General features: G+C 44.4%; 1 protein-coding gene across 4 annotated transcripts in view; it reads left to right on the top strand.

Moving 5' to 3' along the window:
- The first annotated feature begins 4,864 nt into the window (after positions 1 to 4,864).
- Positions 4,865 to 24,454, top strand: part of ZFYVE1 (zinc finger FYVE-type containing 1) — a 40,289-nt gene continuing 20,699 nt past the window's right edge. The window contains exons 1-3 of one of the 4 annotated variants that reach the window (XM_073348527.1): positions 4,865 to 5,191; positions 5,977 to 6,078; positions 6,203 to 7,113. In XM_073348527.1, the coding sequence (XP_073204628.1) occupies positions 6,619 to 7,113 (495 nt within the window). In that variant the 5' untranslated portion in view covers positions 4,865 to 5,191; positions 5,977 to 6,078; positions 6,203 to 6,618. Of the gene's footprint in view, positions 6,079 to 6,202; positions 7,114 to 16,863; positions 17,557 to 24,454 lie in introns of those variants that run through there. The other 3 variants (XM_073348528.1, XM_073348526.1, XM_073348529.1) reach the window with 3 other exon arrangements.

Genomic DNA, 24,454 nt, shown 5'->3' with positions numbered 1-24,454 from the left:
CTCCTGATGCATCCCAAGACCGCGTTAGCTTTTTTCACGGCCACATCACATTGGCGGCTCATAGTCATCCTATGATCAACCAATACTCCAAGGTCCTTTTCCTCCTCCATTACTTCTAATTGATGTGTCCCTAGTTTATAACTAAAATTCTTGTTATTAATCCCTAAATGCATGACCTTACACTTCTCACTATTAAATTTCATCCTATTAGTATTACTCCAGTTTACAAGGTCACCCAGATCCTCCTGTAGGATATCCCTGTCCTTCTCTAAATTGGCAATACCGCCCAGCTTTGTATCATCCGCAAACTTCATTAGCACACTCCCACTTTTTGTGCCGAGGTCAGTAATAAAAAGATTAAATAAGATTGGTCCCAAAACCGATCCTTGAGGAACTCCACTGGTAACCTCCTTCCAGCCTGACAGTTCACCTTTCAGTAGGACCCGTTGTAGTCTCCCCTTTAACCAATTCCTTATCCACCTTTCAATTTTTCTATTGATCCCCATCTTATCCAATTTAACTAATAATTCCCCATGTGGCACGGTATCAAACGCCTTACTGAAATCTAGGTAAATTAGATCCACTGTGTTTCCTTTGTCTAAAAAATCTGTTACTTTCTCAAAGAAGGAGATCAGGTTGGTTTGGCACGATCTACCTTTTGTAAAACCATGTTGTATTTTGTCCCATTTACCATTGACTTCAATGTCCTTAACTACCTTCTCCTTCAAAATTTTTTCCAAGACCTTGCATACTACAGATGTCAAACTAACAGGCCTATAATTACCCAGATCACTTTTTTTCTCTTTCTTAAAAATAGGAACTATGTTAGCAATTCTCCAATCATACAGTACAACCCCTGAGTTTACAGATACATTAAAAATTCTTGCTAATGGGCTTGCAATTTCGGGTGCCAATTCCTTTAATATTCTTGGATGAAGATTATCTGGGCCCCCCAATTTAGTCCCATTAAGCTGTTTGAGTTTTGCTTCTACTTCAAATATGGTAATGTCTACCTCCATATCCTCATTCCCATTTGTCATGCTACCATTCTCCCTAAGATCCTCTTTAGTCTTATTAAAGACTGAGGCAAAGTAATCGTTTAGATATTGGGCCATGCCTAGATTATCCTTGACCTCCACTCCATCCTCAGTGTTTAGCGGTCCCACTTCTTCTTTCTTTGTTTTCTTCTTATTTATATGGCTATAGAACCTTTTACTATTGGTTTTAGTTCCCTTTGCAAGGTCATCAAGTGATCCACCTGTCGCCCATTCCCAGTTTCTGACAAACAGTTTGTGGTATTGTCCACAAACTTTAGGAGTGTACTCTCTGTGCCATATTATCTATATCATTGATGAAGATATTGAAGAGAACTGGACCCAGAACTGATCCCTGTACTTGATATGCCTTTCCAGCTTGACTGTGTAGCACTGATAAGTACTCTCTGGGAACAGTTTTCCAACCAGTTATGCACTCACCTTATAGTAGCTCCATTTAGGTTGTATTTCCCTAGTTTGTTTGTGAGGTCATGTGAAACAGTATCAAAAGCCTTACTAAAGTCAAGATATATCACATCTACTGCTTCCCCCCTATCCACAAGGCTTGTTACCCTGTCAAAGAAAGCTATTAGGTTGGTTTGACACAATTTGTTCTTTACAAATCCATGCTGACTGTTACTTATCACCTTATTATCTTCTGGTTGTCTGCAAATTGATTACTTAATTATTTGCTCCATTATCTTTCACAGTACTGAAGTTATGCTGACTAGTCTGTAATTCTCCGGGTTGTTCTTATTCTACTTTTTATATATTTACCCTTTTCCAGTCCTCTGGAAGCGCACCTATCTTCCATGACTTTTCAAAGATAATCGATAATGGCTCAGATATCTCCTCAGTCAGCTTCTTGAGTATTCTAGAATGTATTTCATCAGGCCTTAGCGACTTGAAGACATCTAACTTGTCTAAGTATTTTTTAACTTGTTCTTTCCCTATTTTAGCCTCTTATCCTACCTCATTTTCACTGGCATTATATGTCCAAGCGCTACTAAACTTTTTGGTGAAAATTGAAACAAAAAAGTAATTTAGCACTTCTACCATTTCCATATTTTCTGTTATTGTTTCCTGCCACCCATGAGTAATGGTCCTACCCTGTTCTTGGTCTTCCTCTTGCTTCTAATGTATTTGTAGAATTTGTTTTGTTATCTTTATGTCTCTAGTTAGTTTAATCTCGTTTTGTGCGTTGGCCTTTCTAATTTTTTCCTGCATGCTTGCGTTGTTTGTTTATATGCATCCTTTGTAATTTGACCTAGTTTCCACTTTTTGTAGGACTCCTTTTTGAGTTTCGGATAATTGAAGATCTCCTAGTTAAGCCAGGGTGATCTCTTGCCGGACATCCTATCTTTCCTACACAGTGGAATACTTTGCTCTTGTACCCTAAATGATTTCTCTTTGAAAAACTGCCAACTGTCTTGAACTCTTTTCTCCCTTAGACTTGCTTCCCATGGCATCTTACCTACCAACTCCCTGAGTTTGCTGAACTCTGCCTTCTTGAAATCCATTATCTTTATTGTGCTGTTTTCCCTCCTACCATTCCTTAGAATCATGAACTCTATCATTTTAAGAAAAGGAGTACTTTTGGCACCTTAGAGACTAACAAATTTATTTGAGCATAAGCTTTTGTGAGCTACAGCTCACTTCATTGGATGCAAACTCACGAAAGCTTATGCTCAAATAAATTTGTTAGTCTCTAAGGTGCCACAAGTACTCCTTTTCTTTTTGCGAATACAGACGAACAGGGCTGCTACTCTGAAATCTATCATTTTATGATCACTTTCACCCAAGCTGCCTTCCACTTTCAAATTCTCAAGCAGTTCCTCCCTCTTTGTCAAAATCAAATCTAGAAAAGTCTCTCCACCTTCTAGAGGACCTAATTATTTGCAAGAGCTCAAGATACTTGAGATGGTGGTGGAAAATGAGCTATAAGTTGCTTTCCCCCCCTCCCAGTCAGTCCTGGAAATGAAAAGAAGGCAAGGCGAACTGTCAGTTTTCTCCACCTCTTGACCTGCCATGAGTGATAGGGTCGGATCTGAACTGGTGCCAATTTCCACTCCAGTTTTGCTGCTAGAGTGGGAGAGGAGGCTTTTGTGTGTGTTACTGAGTCATCAGTGAGGATCCTGAAGGTATGTGCAATGCTCCACCTGCCATGGCATCATGCTTGTGCCCAAGACAGTGCATCAGCAGAAGAGGCTGTATCCTCCTGGCTCTGAGAGAGATGTGGGAGAAGCACCCAAGCCCCAGGGGCTTGTAAAAAGCCCAGCAGCAGCACACAGACTTCTGGGTGTAACTCCCACGTGAAAACTGTGGTAACCCAACCTGAGAAGCGGGGGGAGGGACTCTTTCAGTGAAAAGGAGTACTTGTGGCACCTTAGAGACTAACCAATTTATTTGAGCATAAGCTTTCGTGAGCTACAGCTCACTTCATCGGATGCATACTGTGGAAACTGCAGAAGACATTATATACACAGAGACCATGAAACAATACCTCCTCCCACCCCACTCTCCTGCTGGTAATAGCATATCTAAAGTGATCACTCTCCTTACAATGTGTATGATAATCAAGATATGCAAGGTAGCCTATTCCCCCTTGTTTTTTCCTACCCCCCACCCCGACTTTCTGGTAAAACTTGGATTTATGCTGGAAATGGCCCACCTTGATTATCATACACATTGTAAGGAGAGTGGTCAGTTTGGATGAGCTATTACCAGCAGGAGAGTGAGTTTGTGTGTGTATGGGGGTGGGGGGGGGGGTGAGAAAACCTGGATTTGTGCTGGAAATGGCCCACCTTGATTATCATGCACATTGTAGGGAGAGTGGTCACTTTGGATGAACTATTACCAGCAGGAGAGTGAGTTTGTGTGTGTATGGGGGTGGGGAGTGAGAAAACCTGGATTTGTGCTGGAAATGGCCCACCTTGATTATCATGCACATTGTAGGGAGAGTGGTCACTTTGGATAAGCTATTAACAGCAGGAGAGTGAGTGTGTGTGTGTGTGTGTTTTGGGGGGGGGGTGAGAAAACCTGGATCTGTGCTGGAAATGGCCCACCTTGATTATCATACACATTGTAAAGAGAGTGGTTACTTTGGATGGGCTATTACTAACAGGAGAGTGAGTTTGTGTGTGTATGGAGGGGGTGGGGTGGGGGGGCGGAGGGTGAGAAAACCTGGATTTGTGCTGGAGATGGCCCAACTTGATCATCATACACATTGTAAGGAGAGTGATCACTTTAGATAAGCTGTTACCAGCAGGAGAGTGGGGTGGGAGGAGGTATTGTTTCATGGTCTCTGTGTACATAATGTCTTCTGCAGTTTCCACAGTATGCATCCGATGAAGTGAGCTGTAGCTCACGAAAGCTCATGCTCAAATAAATTGGTTAGTCTCTAAGGTGCCACAAGTACTTCTTTTCTTTTTGCGAATACAGACTAACACGGCTGTTACTCTGAAATCTTTCAGTGAGTGATTACAAGAATAGGAGCAGGGAAATCACTAGTAGCATGAGAATAGGGTGGTGGCAAACCATCCCCCCTCAACAAAACGTCAGCACAGTCCCTACGATAAAGCTCCCCTCTCCCTAAGTCACCAATCCACACGCTCAGCCCTGCGCAAGTCACCCTCCCACCCCGGCTTCACCCCACCGCCCCCAGCCACCTTCTGTGGGCTGCGCGGAGCCGGCCTTGGAAACCACAACTCCCGGCCGCCTGTGCGCGCCGGCGGCGCCTCGTTCCGCAGTGCTCACCCTGGGACGTGCAGTCCGCCCGCGCCTCCCCAGGCATGAGGGCGCGGCGCGGCCGTACTACAACTCCCGGCGTGCCTCGGCGCCTTTCTCCGCTCTCACCTTCCTGTCTTCGCGGCGAGAAAATAAGCCTGAAGTTCCCTGCGATCAGCTGATCCCCCCTGACAAGAAGGGGAGACGGAGGCGAGGAGCTGGGGAACTGGCACAAGCACCCCGCGGGGGCAGCCAGCCTGCCTGGTGGGGCTAACACAGCCATCCCGGGGGCTACACCTCAACGTGGTGGGGGAGCAGGAGAGAGGCAGACTCCCCCCAGGCTGCTGAGAGGAGGAGGAGGAAGAGGCGGCCGAGATCTGACTCCTTAGTCACTAAGTACTGGAGGGAGGAAGAGGAGGAGGAGGAGGAAGGTGCCTGCTGTTTTGTAAACAATAGACAGGGTGGTGGAGTCCCCTTCGGGGGGCCTTCTTTGTTTCTAGGCGCAGTATACACCATCCCCTTCGCAAACCCGCCTGCCCGGTGATAGTGTTGCTGTTGTTTAACAGAAGGAATTACTGCTTTTTTTAAAAAACTGTTAAAATGACAAAATGTTGTTTAGTCTGGTTTAAGGTAGGTGAATGGTGAAAGCATGAGCAGGCAAGCAGCCGATACTAAGGTTATTTAGTAAATGTAGAATTGTTTCAAGAAATGTGAAGTGACTAAAGAAAACATTTGTTTTAGCTCCAGGCAGAGTCTGTATTTGGAGTGATCAAGACACAAGTGTAAACAGCGCATAGGTGCAGTTTAACTCTCCTTGGCACCTCTCCCCCTGCCCTATCATTGATGATATTTTTTAATAAGTTATTGCTTTAAACAAGTGTTTAAAATGACCAAGAAAAAAATTGTTGGTTGTTTTGATTTAAAGTTGGTTGATTTGATTTATATTGCTTTACAAATATAATCAATCAGCTTCAATTTTTAAAAAGTTGTTTGTTTTTTACATACATTTTAAATGACAGGTTAGCTGACTTTAGTCAAGATAGGCTTTGTGTATGGGGTGGCAACTGTAAACAAGTTTGGTCAGACAAAGACTAGTTGATCTGCAATGTACATGTAGCAGCTATTGGTTTTAGTAGCCTTATTTTGGAAATACTGTGTGTGTGAGGGATGCAAACAAACATCAGTGTGGTTATAATAACTTAGATTTTGTATCCAGAATCACAGGGCTGAGCATACAAGGAGAATTTCTTCTTTGGGAAAGCAGATCAGGAAAGTCCCTGGAGTGCTGTGAACTCTGAGGAAGGAGCTTAACTGTGGGGTGAGACTGGTGAATTTTCTAGGGAGCCAATGCTGGACACTGTGCATTTCTAAGGTTATCTACTTTCTTCATAAGATCATATGTTACTAATTAAAAGAAATCTTTTTTCCCCCCTCGGCTCTAGGTGTTCCAGGGAAACGTTTGAACCTGTCTGTTGAAATACCCCAGTCTGATTTCTCTACATCACTGAAACTACAGCTTCAAGTTAAGCAGAAAACCCTGTGTGTCAGCAATTGAAACAACCAACCTTGTTTAAGGTTATTTTAGAGAAAGAACACTTCATCTGCACTTTACTTATCATTAAACCTTTTGGGGGGGGTAGAGGGAAAGAGAGATTCAATGTTCAGGCGGGTACAAATCTTTACAGCAGCAGTCGTTACATTGTTTATAAAGTTAAGAATCCAAAGTCTTTTTTTGCAGCTTTTTGTCCTTGTGAAGACAGATTAATTTTACAACTGAAAGCTCTTGAAAACCTGTATATGTTTCCATTAAAAAAAACAAAAACCCTGGTCAGATAAATACAACTTCAAAAAGCTGAAGATGAGTGCTCACGCTCCAACAGCCGAGAAGGGACTGAACACAGCGCTCCTGTGTCAGGAAAGCTATGATTGCAGTGGGAACGATGAAGCAGTCTTTGAGTGCGATGAGTGTGGGACCCTGCAATGCCAGTGCTGTGAAAAAGAGTTGCACAAGCAGGAAAGGCTGCGAAACCATGAACGTACCCGTATAAGACCTGGCCACATCCCTTACTGCGACAACTGCAAGGGTGCCAATGGGAATATAATGCACAACAATGCCACAGGATCCAGGCAGAGGGCAGCAATGAGGTGCCAGATGTGCAAAACAAACCTATGCGTGGAGTGTCAGAAGAGGATGCATGCTGGGGGAAACAAAAGAAAACACCCAATTACCATGTACCATGGTAGCAAATCCCAAGAGGAAGAGGAGGAAGGGATGGATGAGGAGACCAAAAGAAGGAGGATGGCAGAAAAGGTTGCTAGTTTCCTCCTGGTGGATGAAACAGAAGAGATTCAGGTAAGAACTATTGTATCTTTTGAACAGACAAGATATTTTAGTTTCTGTGTTACCCACACTTCTTGATAGTTCTGTTAGACTAAAGAATTCTTCAAGTGGAGTCTAAGTAGTCAGACACTTGAATCATAAAACAGCAGTAATGATGAAATTTGGATAATCTGCTCTTGGTGCTAAATTAGCATCCTTGGCCAAAGTGGACTCCTCGTTTTTGCTGATAGTGCTCAGGAATTTTCTTACATACCTAGCATATGAAAATAGTTATCATCCAAGAAGGGAATCCTCTCCTGCTGAGGTTGTCAAAAGATAAGCCCTTTGCACAGCAGAAGTCTTCTCTGGGAGAGATCATGTGATAATGAGCAGAGCTGTGAGAAGAACTGGGTGGACTAATGGAGAACAGATCAAGATAAGCTCTTAGCTCAGAATGACCACTGCAGGAGACCCTATTTTACCATCACCCTGATTAGTGTATAATAAATACTACTACCAGGCATGAGGGGCAGCATGGGAGAAAGCACAAAGGTACTGTTTTGAAAATTATCAGAGAGGTAGCTGTGTTAGTCTGGATCTGTAAAAGCGGCAAAGAGTCCTGTGGCTCCTTATAGACTAGACTAACAGACATATTGGAGCATAAGCTTTCGTGGGTGAATACCCACTTCGTCGGATGCATGGGTATTCACCCACGAAAGCTTATGCTCCAATACGTCTCTTAGTCTACAGGACTCTTTGCCTGTTTTGAAAATGTAACCAGTGGATGGTGGAGGCTGGCATCAGAGGTGGGTGACGGACTGATTGGCAAGAGGAGTCAACATCATCTCTCACTATGTAGAAATACTCTGAAAGGCCTTGAAAGTGGCTTATATGTGATGCAATAGAGAAGTGAGAGCCAGTGGAAGGGTTCAAAGGCAGGGGGTGACCTAGACAGAGTGATGAGCTAGGAAAATGACCTATCCAGTAGCATTCAACATGGATAGGAGTGGGGCAAAACTGAGTTTGTTAAGGCTAAAGAAAAGGATGTTGCAGTCGTTGAGACATGAGATGAGAGTTTTAGTTGTACGGATGGTTACAAGAGGCCATATCTTTGAGATGTTCTGCAGAAAGAATCTGAAAGATTTAGATGTAGCCTGAATGTGAGGACTTAGAGAGAGGTCTGAGTCAAAAATCATTTCCAGGTTACAGGTCTGAGTGACCGGCAGGGTGGTGGGGGTATCCACAGGGATCAAGAAAGGAGGTAGTCTCCCTTCCCCACAAGCCCTTCCCACTAAGCGCTCTCTTTTAGCCACAGTGAGGTTGAGCTGACTGCTAGATATCCATGATGGCACGTAAGAGACAGGCTGAGATTTTATTTTTAACAGGTGCTCCCTGTAAACATCCTCAGAACTTGCTCATTATCTTCAAAACTCTCCTTTGTCATGAAACCTACAAAAAACTTAGCAATGGTTATGCTGCTGGTGTGCTGAGTCCACTGCTTATCATGCTGACCAATGCTGTCTTATTGTTTCTTCCCTATCTGTATCCATCTGTTGTATCTTGTCTTATACTTAGATTATAAGCCCCTTTGGGCAGGGACCATCTTTTTGTTCTGTGTTTATACAGCGGTTAGCACAATGGGGTTCTGGGCTCTAAGTACGGTTCCTAGGCACTATGGTACTACAAATAATAGGTTAGCTTTACTAAACTATTCATCTTACCTCTTATAGTAGCTTTGGCCTAAGAATCACAGAGAACTGATATAATGGGTGGTTCTTACCACAGAGTGTGAATTCAATCCTTTGGTGTAATCTCACCATCAGTAGCAGGTGGGATAATATCAGTTTGTCCAAGTCTATAATTATGTAATGTACACGCTTAGGTAGAGTAAGTAGCCTCCTGGGCTCCAGCTGATCATGGAGATGGATCATGCAAGTGCTGGAGGAACCAACTAGGGGCAGAGCTCTTCTTGACCTGCTGCTCACAAACCGGGAAGAATTAGTAGGGGAAGCAAAAGTGTATGGGAACCTGGGAGGCAGTGACCATGAGATGGTAGAGTTTAGGATCCTGACACAGGGAAGAAAGGAGAGCAGCAGAATATGGACCCTGGACTTCAGAAAAGCAGACTTTGACTACCTCAGGGAACTGATGGGCAGGATCCCCTGGGAGAATAACATGAGAGGGAAAGAAGTCCAGGAGAGCTGGCTGCATTTTAAAGAATCTTTATTGAGGTTACAGGGACAAACCATCCCGATGTGTAGAAAGAATAGTAAATATGGCAGGCAAGCAGCTTGGTTTAACAGTGAAATCCTTGCTGATCTTAAACACAAAAAGGAAGCTTACAAGAAGTGGAAGATTGGACAAATGACCAGGGAAGAGTATAAAAATATTGCTCGGGCATGCAGGAGTGAAATCAGGAAGGCCAAATCACACCTGGAGTTGCAGCTAGCAAGAGATGTTAAGAGTAACAAGAAGGGTTTCTTCAGGTATGTTGGCAACAAGAAGAAAGTCAAGGAAAGTGTGGGCCCCTTACTGAATGAGGGAGGCAACCTAGTGACAGAGGATGTGGAAAAAGCTAATGTACTCAATGCTTTTTGCCTCTGTCTTCATGAACAAGGTCAGCTCCCAGACTACTGCACTGGGCAGCATAGCATGGGGAGGAGGTGACCAGCCCTCTGTGGAGAAAGAAGTGGTTCGGGACTATTTAGAAAAGCTGGACGAGCACAAGTCCATGGGGCCGGATGCGCTGCATCCGAGAGTGCTAAAGGAATTGGCGGATGTGATTGCAGAGCCATTGGCCATTATCTTTGAAAATTCATGGCAATCGGGGGAAGTCCCGGATGACTGGAAAAAGGCTAATGTAGTGCCCATTTTTAAAAAAGGGAAGAAAGAGGATCTTGGGAACTACAGGCCAGTCAGCCTCACCTCAGTCCCTGGAAAAATCATGGAGCAGGTCCTCAAGGAATCAATTCTGAAGCACTTAGAGGAGAGGATAGTGATCAGGAACAGTCAGCATGGATTCACCAAGGGCAAGTCATGCCTGACTAATCTAATTGCCTTCTATGATGAGATAACTGGCTCTGTGGATGAGGGGAAAGCAGTGGACGTGTTTTTCCTTGACTTTAGCAAAGCTTTTGACATGGTCTCCCACAGTATTCTTGTCAGCAAGTTAAAGAAGTATGGGATGGATGAATGGACTATAAGGTGGATAGAAAGTTGGCGAGATTGTCGGGCTCAACGGGTAGTGATCAATGGCTCTATGTCTAGTTGGCAGCCGGTATCAAGTGGAGTGCCCCAAGGGTCGGTCCTGGGGCTGGTTTTGTTCAATATCTTCATAAATGATCTGGAGGACGGTGTGGATTGCACCCTCAGCAAGTTTGCAGATAACACTAAACTGGGAGGAGAGGAAGATACCCTGGAGGGTAGGGATAGGATACAGAGGGACCTAGACAAATTGGAGGATTGGGCCAAAAGAAATCTGATGAGGTTCAACAAGGACAAGTGCAGAGTCCGCACTTAGGACGGAAGAATCCCATGCATCGCTATGGACTAGGGATTGAATGGCTAGGCAGCAGTTCTGCAGAACAGGACCTAGGGGTTACAGTGGACGAGAAGCTAGATATGAGTCAACAGTGTGCCCTTGTTACCAAGAAGGCCAGTGGCATTTTGGGATATATAAGTAGGGGCATTGCCAGCAGATCGAGGGACGTGATCGTTCCCCTCTATTTAACTGGGAATTGGTCCTGCTTTGAGCAGGGGGTTGGACTAGATGACCTTCTGGGGTCCCTTCCAACCCTGATATTCTATGATTCTATGACACTGGTGAGGCCTCATCTGGAGTACTGTGTCCAGTTTTGGGCCCCACATTACAAGAAGGATGTGGAAAAATTGGAAAGAGTCCAGCAGAGGGCAATAAAAATGATTAGGGTACTGGAACACATGATTTATGAGGAGAGGCTGGGGGAACTGGGATTGTTTAGTCTGCGGAAGAGAAGAATGAGGGGGGATTTGATAGCTGCTTTCAACTACCTGAAAGGGGGTTCCAAAGAGGATGGATCTAGACTGTTCTCAGTGGTAGCAGATGACAGAACAAGGAGTAATGGTCTCAAGTTGCAGTGAGGGAGGTTTAGGTTGGATATTAGGAAAAACTTTTTCACTAGGAGGGTGGTGAAACACTGGAATGCATTACCTAGGGAGGTGGTGGAATCTCCTTCCTTAGAAGTTTTTAAGGTCAGGCTTGACAAAGCCCTGGCTGGGATGATTTAGTTGGGGATTGGTCCTGCTTTGAGCAGGGGGTTGGACTAGATGGCCTTGTGAGGTCCCTTCCAACCCTGATATTCTATGATTCTATGGTTGATCATGTGCATTCTGCCTTCTGTAGCATGAGGTGACTGACTTATGAACCTAGAGCAGTAGTCATAAGAGACAGCTAGGCCTCTTGTTTTCAGTCAAAGTGGGGCAAGGAAAAAAGCTTTGTTGCTAGAGTTTCTTAACAAAGAGAGGAAGAAAGCTTCCTGCAGCGAGTTACAAGGGCCTAGGTTCCTGGAAGCCACAATATTAAATGGAGAAAGGTTGGTCCACTTATTGTTGATTCTCTCAGCTGAAACTCCTACAGCAACCAACATCTCCCTCTCCAATGTAAGAATTTTACTTTCCTTGTTAACAGAGCAACCCTTTCCACCTCCTGAGTTCAGCCCCATGCTTGAGTTTCTCTGTAACCCCTGTAGTGAGAGACCTTTTGTCAACTGTTGCTCAAGGGTATGGAATTGAGCTTCTTCCTCTAAACACTGCACAGGATATATATACTGCTCCATGGAAACACTAAAGACAGTTTAGATGCCCTGGATGACTGCTGAACATAGAAGATGGAAAGGAAACTACATCCTGTACTTGACCCAAGGATGGCCCATTAAAGATGATCTGGTTGGTCATTTTATGCAACTGTTGGGCAATAGGTTGCTCTGCTGTTGGGGTCTACTGTTCCCTCTAATTTAAAAGTTACATGCACTATTGATGGAAAGCTGCTTTAAGGAGCATTGCTGAGCTGCTTCACTCCCTGAATAGTCCTGAAAATACTTTATTACTTGCTGGATTGAGCCAGGTCAGAGTCCAGAGGTGAAAGGATAGAAAGTCATGGGACACATTTTCCTAAAGAGGAAATCCTTAGCAATCAAAACAAACTAACAAAATGACTTCTGTCTTTGGAGAAGATCTCATCTCTGTGTTTTACTGCTTGCCTCTGTGTGTGGAGAAGCATTTGTGTGGCAAATGCTCCCAGTTTCTGTAACATCTTCCCCCTGCATCTGCTGATGTGGGAATATTTTGATGACGCTGTCAGCCTGAGCTTTTTCCCCAGGACTTTTCCCTGCTTTCCTGCAGCCTTAAGTGCCACAGTGGGGCCTTTGCAGCAGACTTCTAAAAGGAGGCAGAGTTGTGGCACCAATCAGATGCAGGGCTTGCACAGAGGTTCCCAACTCTTAGGGGTGGGGCCTCTTGTTTGTATGGTCTGAAACTGGGGCTTCCATGTCCCTGGCATCCGTTTCACCTGTTTCCCCCCCCCTCCCCTCCCCCCATTCGATTTAGGAAGCTTTTCTTTCCTATGTATCTTTGTGAATTTGTTTCTCCCCAGCTTCTATGAATGTCTCAGCTCTCAGTCCCTGTCATTCCCTCCCCAGCACTTCCTCATCTTTCTCCTACTCCTTTTCCAGTTCCCTCTCCCCCACTTGGTTGGCTTTCTGTTCTCCCAGTGCAAAGAATGGTAGCAACTGAAAAGTGTTGACAGATGCAGTGCTCCTACAAAAAGAAAAGGAGTACGTGTGGCACCTTAGAGACTAACCAATTTATTTGAGCATAAGCTTTCGTGAGCTACAGCTCAAGTGAGCTACAGCTGTAGTTGTAGCTCAGCTGTAGCTCACGAAAGCTCATGCTCAAATAAATTGGTTAGTCTCTAAGGTGCCACAAGTACTCCTTTTCTTTTTGCGAATACAGACTAACACGGCTGTTACTCTGAAACCTGCTCCTACAAAGCAGCTCTTCACTCTCTACCTCCCGGGTCTGTAAGCATTTTGGAGAACATTAGGATACTTTTTTCTTAGAAGTGCAAGAGGAGTCATACAAAACTCAGCAGAATACGTAACTCTGACAGTGGTCCCCAGCCTGACTCCTGGCTGATTTGAAAAATAATTCTTGGAATGCATTGTATCATCACTTTTCTCCCTATGGCTTGCTTGTTCTACCTTCCCCCTGAGCAACTGGCTTCTTCTTGCCTGCAGTGAGAGTGCAGGTTCCCTTTCCTGCTTCTTGCCGTTCACCACTGCATGTGTGGTCACACTTCTGCCCTCTTGCTGAACTAGGCACAGATCTGAAAATAGGGTGTAGGCTACTTAGTATTTGCTTGTCCCTTAGTCTCAGGATGGTTTTTCAAAACCTAGCTAAACTAGGATTATTGGCAGATATGCTGATGCCTTCCCGATGCTTACCAAAGGGCTCTTTGTAGGGTTCCAGTGGAAGCAGAAGACAGGCAGACAGAACAAGTAGAGGTTTGAAGAGAAGCCATGGGAGGCAGTCTGGTAATCTCCTGACCGCTTTTCTCCTCTCATGCAGTCTCTCTTGGCCTTTCCCACAGCTGTACTCCCCTGTTCCAGCCGGGGCCAGTCAGGGTATGTCTACACAGCAATGTAAACCTAGACCCCTTTGTGTCCACACAACAGTTGTGCTAACCTAGGGTCCCAGGACCCTGCAAGGCTGGAAAGTCTGAGCCTGTGTTAAGCTGGGATCTAAGGTCTGAGCTCTATTGCTTTCATATGTGCACACAGCTCCGGTTTGATTCGGGTCACAGATGTATCCCAGAGTTCCTTGGGCAATTTACTTAATCCTCTCTATGCTGACAATCTGTGGTACAGTCTCTTGCACTGTATTGCAAAATGAAACCACACATCTCTTTGCAAATGGCAGCAGCTTAGGTCAGCGTTAGCCCATTGTCTGCTGAGCACTGGTCTGGAAGTGCCTTATCAGAGAGCCTACAGGGTTTTCAGTGGAGACTGCAAAAAGCTTCTGATCGAAGAGAGCTGCTTTCTGGTCACAAGAGCACAGCCCGGGTGCCTCAGTGCATACAGCCCCTGGGAGGGCCTGGGAGCAAGGGCCAGAGAGCGGAGGGGGGACTAAGCAGCTGCCCTGCAGGAAGAAGGAGCAGCACCACTGGGGGAGGATGACCCCCAATACCTTGGCTGCTCCCCTTCCCTGCACATCCCCACTCTGCTCTTTGCCCCTGCCCCTGCTCTCCCTGGGGCTGCATGTGCAGAGGTGCCTGGGACACGTGCACTATCAGGGAGGCGAGTGGGAGTCAGCCCCAAAACCTCCCCGCAGCCTCCTGTTGCAGCTGCTCCGTTTCCTCCTCGCTGCTGAGCAGAGCTTGCCTGGAGCAGGGAGCAAAGCTGATGGGTGGGAGACAGCTCCCGGCTGCCAGAATGTTGGGGGTCACCCCTCCCACAGCTTTGAGTCAGGAACTCTGCTGCTCTCCCTGCCTGCAGGGCAGCTGCTGGTTCCCCACTCCACTCTGTGGCCTTTGCTCCTGGGCCTTCCTTGCCCGCCCTGGGGCTGCGTGTGAAGGGGCACACGGGCACTGTGAGGGTGGTGAGTTGGAGCCAGGCCCACAGGTTCTGGGGTGTAGTGGGGGCAGGGATAAAGGATCCTGGGAGAGTGCTGGAATACACTGTATCCCAAGCCCTAGGGATGCACTTCACTGCTCTAGAGCTGGCAGGGGCCAGGCTGAGGCGGGTGTGTGTGGTTTTTTTCCTCTGAAACCTACCTTTTATGTCAAACTTCAACACACACGCACACAAATAAATAAAAAAACAACCAACTAAAACCACCTTCATGGAACATCCCATTTTAAAAATTAAGAATGGCCAAGCTCCATTTGAATAGTCTGACAGCCCTGGAGCCTGATGGCCTAATTATCCTCAGGACAGGAGCACGTGGGCATTTTCCTGCCAGTGTGACTCAGCCTAGAGGTGAAGAGCCCAATTCTCATATTAGATGGGTTTCAGAGTAACAGCCGTGTTAGTCTGTATTCACGAAAAGAAAAGGAATACTTGTGGCACCTTAGAGACTAACCAATTTATTTGAGCATGAGCTTTCGTGAGCTACAGCTCACTTCATCGGATGCATACTGTGGAAAGTTTAGAAGATATTATTATATACACACAAAGCATGAAAAAATACCTCCTCCTACCCCACTCTTATCCTGGTAATAGCTTATCTAAAGTGATCACTCTCCTTACAATGTGTATGATAATCAAGGTGGGCCATTTCCAACACAAATCCAGGTTTTCTTCTACTGACAGCCACGAGAGGAGCTAATTATGCAGTCCATGAGCTCCATATGGATACCTGTGTCCCATCAATAGCACCCATCACGGTTAGGAAAAAGGGGGGCAGCAGAGTTTTCCCACGGTACAACACATTTGTAAGTCTGGTGTGTCGACATGGGAAGGGGTGTGCTAGATGCTCTGGGCTAGGGTTACTTTGATTCAGGTCTGTGCACTGCAGTGTGGATGCCAGAGCCCTTGATTTGAGCACGCGTCAGAAAATCATAGATTCATAGATACTAAGGTCAGAAGGGACCATTACGATCATCTAATCTGACCTCCTGCACAACGCGGGCCACAGAATCTCACCTACCCACTCCTGCGAAAAACCTCACCTATGTCTGAGCTACTGAAGTCCTCAAATCATGGTTTAAAGACTTCAAGGAGCAGAGAATCCTCCAGTCAGTGACCCGTACCCCATGCTACAGAAGAAGGCGAAAAACCTCCAGGGCCTCTTCCAATCTGCCCTGGAGGAAAATTCCTTCCCGACGCCAAATATGGCAATCAGCTAAACCCTGAGCATATGGGCAAGATTCACCAGCCAGATACTACAGAAAATTCTTTCCTGGGTAACTCAGATCCCACCCCATCTAACACCCCTTATCTTAGGGTTAAAATGCAGTGTGGGTCAGCTGACGTGAGTCCCACTAACCCTAGGCTTACATTGCTGTGTAGACGTACCCTCAGAGGCAGGTACAGGAGCAGCCCTTGGAGCTCAGTGCCTCCCACTGCTTTTTTCTCACTGTTGGCTGAGTAGCTTGGTGGTCATATGAAACTGGAACTGTCATATTCCTCCTAGTGAGATCTTGACTCCCTGCCTTCCCCCTCCCCCATCCTATTTCACACTTTCCCATTGGGCTCAAAGGGGATTAGATTAAGAGAGAGTTTATGATGCAGCATGTAGAAAATATTCTTTAAATACAACCCCATCAAAGGCCCTTGCATAAGATGTTTCTGCGCCACAATGAAGTTAAACTTTGTTAGTATGGAGGGAGTGTTGTCTAGTAATTAGAAAAGATGTCTAGGAGTCAGGATCACTGGATGCTATTCTTGGCTCTGTTACTGACTTACTGTCCATTGGGCAAATCACTTCAGTTGCCTGTGACTCCCTGTCTGTATTAGTAAAATGGGGGTGATAATACCTGTTTTCCTCACAGCACATTGGGAGGCCAAATTAATGTCTGAGAAGGACTCTGAATACTACGAGCAAAAAGAATGAGACACCTTGTGGCACCTTAGAGACTAACAAATTTATTTGGGCATAAGCTTTCATGGGCTAAAACCCACTTCATCGGATGCATGCAGTGGAAAATACAGTAGGAAGATATATATATATATATATATACACACACAGAGAATATGAAAAAATGGGTGTTGCCATACCAACTATAATGAGAGTAATCCGTTAAGGTGAGCTATTATCAGCAGGAGAAAAAAAAACTTTTTGTAGTGATAATCAGGATGGCCCATTTCCAACAGTTGACAAGAAGGTGTGAGTAACAGTAGGGGGGAAAATAAGCATGGGGAAATAGTTTTACTTTGTGTAATGACCCATCGACTCCCAGTCTTTATTCAAGCCTAATTTAATAGTATCCAGTTTGCAAATTAATTCCAATTCAGCAGTTTCTCATTGGAGTCTGTTTTTGAAGTTTTTTTGTTGTAGTATTGCGACTTTTAGATCTGTAATCGAGTGATTGGGGAGATTGAAGTGTTTTCGAACTAACCCAGGAACCTATCCTTGCAACAAAGCCTGTTGCCAACTCTGTCCACATATCTATTCATGGGGCACCATCATAGGATCTAATCACATCAGCCACGCTATCAGAGGCTCGCTCACCTGCACATCTACCAATGTGATATATGCCATCATGTGCCAGCAATGCCCCTCTGCCATGTACATTGGCCAAACTGGACAGTCTCTATGTAAAAGAATAAATGGATACAAATCAGATGTCAAGAATGATAACATTCAAAAACCAGTCGGAGAACCCTTCAACATGAAAGCTTATGCTCAAATAAATTTGTTAGTCTCTAAGGTGCCAGAAGTACTCCTCGTTCTTTTTGCTGATACAGAGTAACATGGCTACCACTCTGAAATCTGAATACTGTGAGTACAAAGTATTATTAACATTCCTGCTCCATTCTTGTCAGCTGTTCTGAAAAATAAATAATCTGGTTGGATTCCTCACAGAGCAGAGGAAGTATTCATTGTTCTCAGATTAGCACAAAAATAAAAAAGAGTACTCCACCTAGGGGATCAGTTACAAGGGGATCTATCTACCTTGCTTTCAGAAGTTGTTAGAAAGCTCGTTAGCTGTTTTGTACCACCCAGCTGCCCCTTATGGATGTAACCTCCCCGGTAATTGCTTGGTTCCCAATTACTATCCTGTCTCAGGGTAACGGGTCCTCTTTACAGTTTTTCCCCACAATATGCCTGGTGTGCCTCAAGACCTTTGAAATTGGATTCATAGTCTCCATTGCTTGCCCAAAGTTTGTAAAAAAGGTTTTGTCACTCCTGCCTTCTTGCCTTTCATGGGCAAGAGCCCAACAGTCTCATGTTCCATGCGTGGGCAGCCTGTACTTTTCAATAATAACGTTATGTTATTTTTTTAAATGCCCAGCTGCGCCAATCAGGATTACATTATGCTAGGAGCTGTACAAACACACATGAAGCTACTGCCTCCACCCTGAACAATTTTCATTCTAAGAATAAAGATGGTCCTGATTCTCTCCCATTCTCTCTTTACACCATTCCATAGGCAAAAAGAGGGTACAGTGGCCTCCCCTTAGGGAATACTCTCAGCGTAAAGGGGCTTCCCTGGTGGAACAGTCCTATGCAACTCCTTGCAGCCCCTAGCACAAGGGGAGAGTTAATGGTGGGAAGGGGCATGGCTGGAGTGAGCTGTGTGTTAAGGGGCTTATTCCTTCACCCATTTACTTCCCTGGTCCTTCTCACATGAACAGAGAGCAACAATACCCGAAGTCCAAAGGTGCAAACAATTCTATGTTTATTGGGGTGAAATTCCAGCAAGCATGATTCCAGTTTCCTTCCTTAGTATCCTCCTTCCCAGCTCTGACATCACAGAGCTTTACACCTGTGTCCCTGTTCCCATTCCTGCCCTTAGCAAAACATTATTCCAATTTCCTTACCCCCATTCCCTGTTCCTATTTCCCCAGTTAGCAAAACATGATTCCAGTTTCCTTACCCCCATTCCCTGTTCCCATCTCCCCCACCCGCATGCCCACACCCACCCACTCACTTCCTGATTGACTGCAGACTATATAGTAAAACTTGACTTCTGCTTTGCTATACCTTAACCAGTCATGTTCCTGAAATTTAACTAACCAATCCTAACGTTGTAACATGACTATGTACGCATTTATATCCCACCACCTTAATTAGTTTACACCCAGCAAAATTAATTATACAGCAGACAGAAACAATCACAGAACCAGACAGAGATTATACAGACAAACAATAGCAAAGTGGGAACTATAATGACAAAACAATACAGAAGTGAGGATTTCACATCCCAACTATTGATAAGTGAGTTCTTGCCAGACAGGATGCTATCAAACTAAGTTTCCTTTTACATTTTCTAGGCACTTCCCTTTCTCTGGAGGTGATAGGCACTATCAGGACGGGATTGTATCCTAACAGCCCAATAGCACCTTATTTCAATGTGACTAGTTTGGAATGTGAGGATGTGACCGTTCGCTTCCCAGCTTATGGCTGCATCTGTTGCTTAGCCAAAGGCCTTAGCCTAAGAACAGGGCCTCAGACTGTCACAGTAAGAGAAGGCCCTTACATTGGCAGGCAGTGATTTTGATTCTCTTTTGTACCTCTATAACTAGCCAAGTGGTAAGAATACACCTAAATTCTTAGACGATAGGCCTTTACAGACAGGCCTGAATATCTATATCCTAAGACTGTGCTTTGACTATTCTGGGCTGACAGTGGCCCATAGGCAGCTGTGGGGGCCACATATAGAATTCTAGAGGCACAAAGTTGATTTAAAGCCTCTTTTGTTCCCTTCCCTCCCCACTGCCTGGGCTCTCTCTCAGAATTAGGGCCTATGATGGTATAAGGCCTTGTTCCTGCAAACACTTGTGCCCATGGTTACCTATCTTTGTTAGTCCTATTGAAGTCTATGAGACTACTTAGGGTACTATAAAATTAAATGTGCAGAAGTGTTTTCAGTATCAGGGCGTAATTCACTATGAAAAATTAGATTTTAATTGTAAGTAAGGAATACTTGATTTTATAAATTAACTACTTTGCATAACCCTTTTGGAAAGACTTTTCACACTAGCAAAAATCTCATGACAAGAAAGAAGAAATATTAGATAAAGTGAGTAGGAAACCAAATCTACAGGTTACCTTTTAGACTAAACGCTCAGCTTTGATCCTTCTGGCCCACTTGTCACACTGCCTGCTAAGAATGGAATCTCTGGTCTCTGAGGCATTTGAAAGCTGGAAAGGAGTGGTGGAAACAGGGTTGAATTAAGGCAGTCTGAGTCCCTAGGCGCACCATAACATAGAGGCCCCACTGTGGCCCCATCCGCATTCCATGGTCCTGCATTCCACTTGGAGTTGCATGGCAGAGGGAGGGCTCCCTCCCCTTGTAGAGAATCCCTTTCTCCTGGAGTGACAACAGGGACTTTCCCCTGCTCCCCTCCACTGAGGGGCAGTGAGGACACCAACAGGAGTCCCCTCTGGAGGTGTAGGGGCAGGAGCATGGGGTCCCCCAGTAACTATCCCAACAGCTGAGGTGCATTGGGGTTGGTGGGTGGGCTTACTGTGCTTGTCTCATGGCACAGTTTCCTCCGTTGGGTGGTACTGGTGGGGCTTCCCAAAGCACTGAGATGCATGGAGTAGTTCACACCTCTCAGAGCCATTCTTTCAATTTGCAGAACCAGACAGATATCATTCCGTCTGTTATGCTCTGTTCATATTTTCAGACTTTAATTCACAACCATATGGCCTAGATTTTGGGGGGTTTTTTTCCCCAAGGAAAGCTGAGATTCTGATTTCATTGCCTGATTCCAGGAGCTGGCATTTTAGGCCTGGGTCTGTAGTGCTTCAGCCTTAATCCAGCCCTGGATGGAGCCCCATAGTTTGAATAATTTAAAACTGAAATGGCCAAAACATTAGTATCACAGCGAGCCATGTTGCCTTGGGAGAGATGGACTGGATTTCTTTGATTTCCAACTTCTATGATTTAAATGCTAACCCTTTCTGAGATTCGCTGCTTAAAAATTCCTGACTTCTGCATTTCAGAAGTTCAGTGCTGTCTGTTATGGAGGCACTGGTTGAGACCACACAATTAAAGTTGCAACTGCTGTTCCATTATAAAGCTTAATTTGACTCTTTCCCACTCTGACTTTAGTTGAAAGAGCCATTGGTCTGAATTTATGTAGGTATTACCAGTTTTAAAAATGATTTTTAGACGTGTAGAAATAGAATGTTTTGTATTGCATAACTTTAAAAAAAACCCAGTAATTTTCAGAATGAAAGAAGTCCTTTTGTGATTCATTTATTTTTGCTCTTTTTTTTCTAGACATTGATTTATTGCAGATATTTGAAAACTGATATATATGACACATATTTGAACATATCAGGAATCTTGTCATTTATTTTTCCATTGATTTCTGGGGGTTTTTTTGTTTTGTTTTTTAAATATACACTTTTAAGCGATGTAGTGGTTGTATGTTGGGGGATTTTGTGGTATATTGGTTGTCAAACAAGTCTGTTGAATGATACATATGATGATTTATAAGTTTGGCATCTAAAACTATAGATTGCCAACACTTTTAAGTTTTAGTCACCAGAAATGCTGGGCCAAAATGAACCCAGTCCAAGAGTAGGATTTAAAAAGCAACAGTCAATACAATTCAAACTAATAGAATTCCAAACTTCAGTTCAAGACTATCAATACAACACTACCTGAATATCATATGAAGCATTGTTGATTTTTTGAATTGTGTATGGCTTATGAACAGGAAGGCTTTGTACAACCTTTGCATGAATAAGAGTAAGACATAAAAGGTCCTATGCACAGTTCTGAGAGGAGAAAGTTCTGTGAAAAATGGATAAGACTAATTTAGATGTAGTAGTCATTGTGAGTGTTTTGTCTGTGGGTCAGAGTTGAGGTTGTTTGGGTGCCAGTCATTGAGAATGTTTTCATTTTATGGGTTTTGTACATGAATTTTAACATGTATTGTTAATGAATGAGATTGGTTTCAAGAAATTCATGGATAGGAGGTTCATCTTAGGAGTCTTGGGCTATCTTTTTACCTTCTCCCTGATCCCATCAGTTCATATGGCCCATAAATCTGTGAAAAGATATATGTTGACTTCAGTGGGCTTTGGATCAGGCCCTTTATTGGGTAAAGTTCAAAACAGTGTACTTAACTTCCAGACAAGTTAACCTCCAAGTTTTTTGACAGTCTATGTTTCGTGCCCTGAGGATGATCAAGAGAAGTTATGTTAATAGTTCTCTTGCCTTTTTGATGGCTTTGCTTTTATTATTGCTCAAGTCTCATGTTATTAGATTAGGTGTTATAAATTTCTGAGTATATAATTCCCTCTACAAGTGACAAGTGAGCCAAACATGAACCACATTAGCACTATGGATCTTTGTCCCAGTCTGATGGCTGATCCACACAGAAGGATAAGAGTCTACTGATCCTATCAGCTACAGAAGTGATCCCTTTAACTGTAGTGGTAGAGTTTCATGCTTTTAGTGCTGAAGGTTCCACATTCAAACCCATTAACAACCCACTCAGGGGATGTCATCAAAAGTGCATGTTAGAGAGGGGCTTTTATGTAAGTATATGACAATTATTAACACAAATGCAAATAATCATAAATATCTATACCGAAAATAAGACTAAACGTGGTTATAACCTGTGATATGGGGAATAAGATAAGATTTCTTTTTATTAGAGGTAGAAGAGTGTGTTTATCAGTTATGATCTCTAAGTATAATAAAGCTGTAAATTAATCTCCAATGGCAAAAGGGAAGAAAGAGCACTATGGGCAGGGGGACTAGGGCTAAGGAAAAGGCCACACTTTTTAGACAGGCTTGTGCAGTTCTTTCTCTGAAATCAGATGTTGCAGTGTCATTTATGGGTGTGGTTTTGTTCCCCCCGCCCCGTGTCCCCTGATATTGTCACTTTAGAGGTGTGGTGTTATGCAGCATGAGAAATTTACACAGCTGTGTTTGTGGTAGATGGGCTGCTACCACCTAGGCCTTAGCATCAACACCAGGAGATGCTGTTGCTCACCCTGGCAGATCTGTGCCTCTTTAGGACTTTCCCTCACCCCCCCAAAAAAGGGGAGCAAGCAAGCATTTGAGTTCTAGATCTTCATTGCTTTCAGTTGGGATGAAGCTTAACAATTGTCATTGGCTGGCATAAATGGACCAAATCTGGGAGGGGAAATTGGTGAGCCAGTTGCTGTGGCTGGATTTTACACAGTTGTGTTGTATTCTCTAGGGATGCCCAGGTGTATTCAGTGCATTGGAAAGAGGTGAAACAGTTCAGTGTTCAGGTCACTAGCATGGTGTAATTTTAGAAGAGTGTGTGCTGAACAGTAACATTGGAGCTATGCAGATTCATATCACATTAATGCCCCTGCCCAGTGCTTAATTTGTTAGGAAAGAGGTGCTGGGGCTCACTGCCCCTACCCAGTGAGGGCCTGGTCCAGGATCAGGCCCCTAATGAATTACAAACCTGTTGCTGGGAATTCTGTATGGAGCTGGCCTCCTCTTCCTCTCTCTATTGCCTTCATGCTGCCAACATTGCTGATCCTCCCCCAGACCCAGACATCCCAGACCAGACATCTTGACCCCATGTAACCAAAGACACTGAAATATCCCCACTTGGTTGCCCAGCCAATAGTTAAGCAATTGTTTTAACAAAGCTGTTGCCCATCTGGCCTCCAGAGAGTGCTGAGGCCGTAATAGTCAGGCACTATGGTTAGTGCTAGCTTCTGGGGCAGAGGGAGGGAGGGGTTAAGGACAGATTATTTTTTCTTTAAAGACTGGCGTCCTCGGAAAAGGGCTGGAGTAGGAAACCTAGCAGATGTTTTTAAAGAGCGAGGCTTCTGCATTGAGCCTTACAGAGGCAATTGTCTTAATCAGTCACAATATACTTGAGCATTTGAAGCTGTCCCTTAAACACACAGCTGTCAAAAACAGGCACACTCCTGCCCCCAGCTAAAACCCGGGTGTGCCTTCGTCCTTCCCACTGTGTCCCTGGAAAGCCTGATAACTCCATGTAAAGGCGTGGATGAGAAGGAGAGGCGCTTCTGGATGGTTTCCTTCCTTCCCTCATGTTGTGAGGCTGCCTGTAACTAACCTGGCCCCATACTCTATAATTTCTCCTTCTGAATGCTGTTCCAAGCCTTTCCCTCGAACACAGACTCTCTTTATTTTAATGTACAGTCTACATCTTGCTCACAGATTTCACCATAGCAGGGTGGGGCTTTAGAACCTGAATCAGTGATCTAAGAATAAACCTATTCAAAGAAATCCATTGACTGCCTCCTGACCTCTGTGGATCTTGTGTTCTGAGATGTTCCAACCATACTGGCCTGCAGGGGTGGGGAGTTTTGGGACACACTTGTGAGAGAAGTAGCATATGGGAAGAAATCTTTTCTATTCCTTTTCCTTGGAGATGACCCAGGCCTCCAGAAGTTAGTGGCCAGTAGAAGGGAAATCCGGCCCTTCGCTATTGAAGGGAACTCCATGGGAGGAGTGAAGGGGGGAATGAACTGAATTTAATCCCACTCAGTAAGTGTTTTTATTTTGCTCTTCTTGTGACACAAATTGTCTTGAGCAAACACCTATTGAAGGAAGGATGCCTTGTCCCTATGTGAACACACATGGTAAACTACAATAATCAGACCTTCAGCAGGACAAAAACTTTGAACTCTAAAGCACTGTTATTTTCCAATTAAAATTAGGATTTAAGGTGAGCCTGCCTTGTCTATCTGATCG

This window comes from Lepidochelys kempii, chromosome 6 (genome assembly GCF_965140265.1).
Source record: "Lepidochelys kempii isolate rLepKem1 chromosome 6, rLepKem1.hap2, whole genome shotgun sequence".
In the NCBI taxonomy this organism is placed as follows: Eukaryota; Metazoa; Chordata; order Testudines; family Cheloniidae; genus Lepidochelys; species Lepidochelys kempii.
Note: the sequence above shows the minus strand (reverse complement) of the source record. Positions and strands in the feature narration are given on the sequence as shown.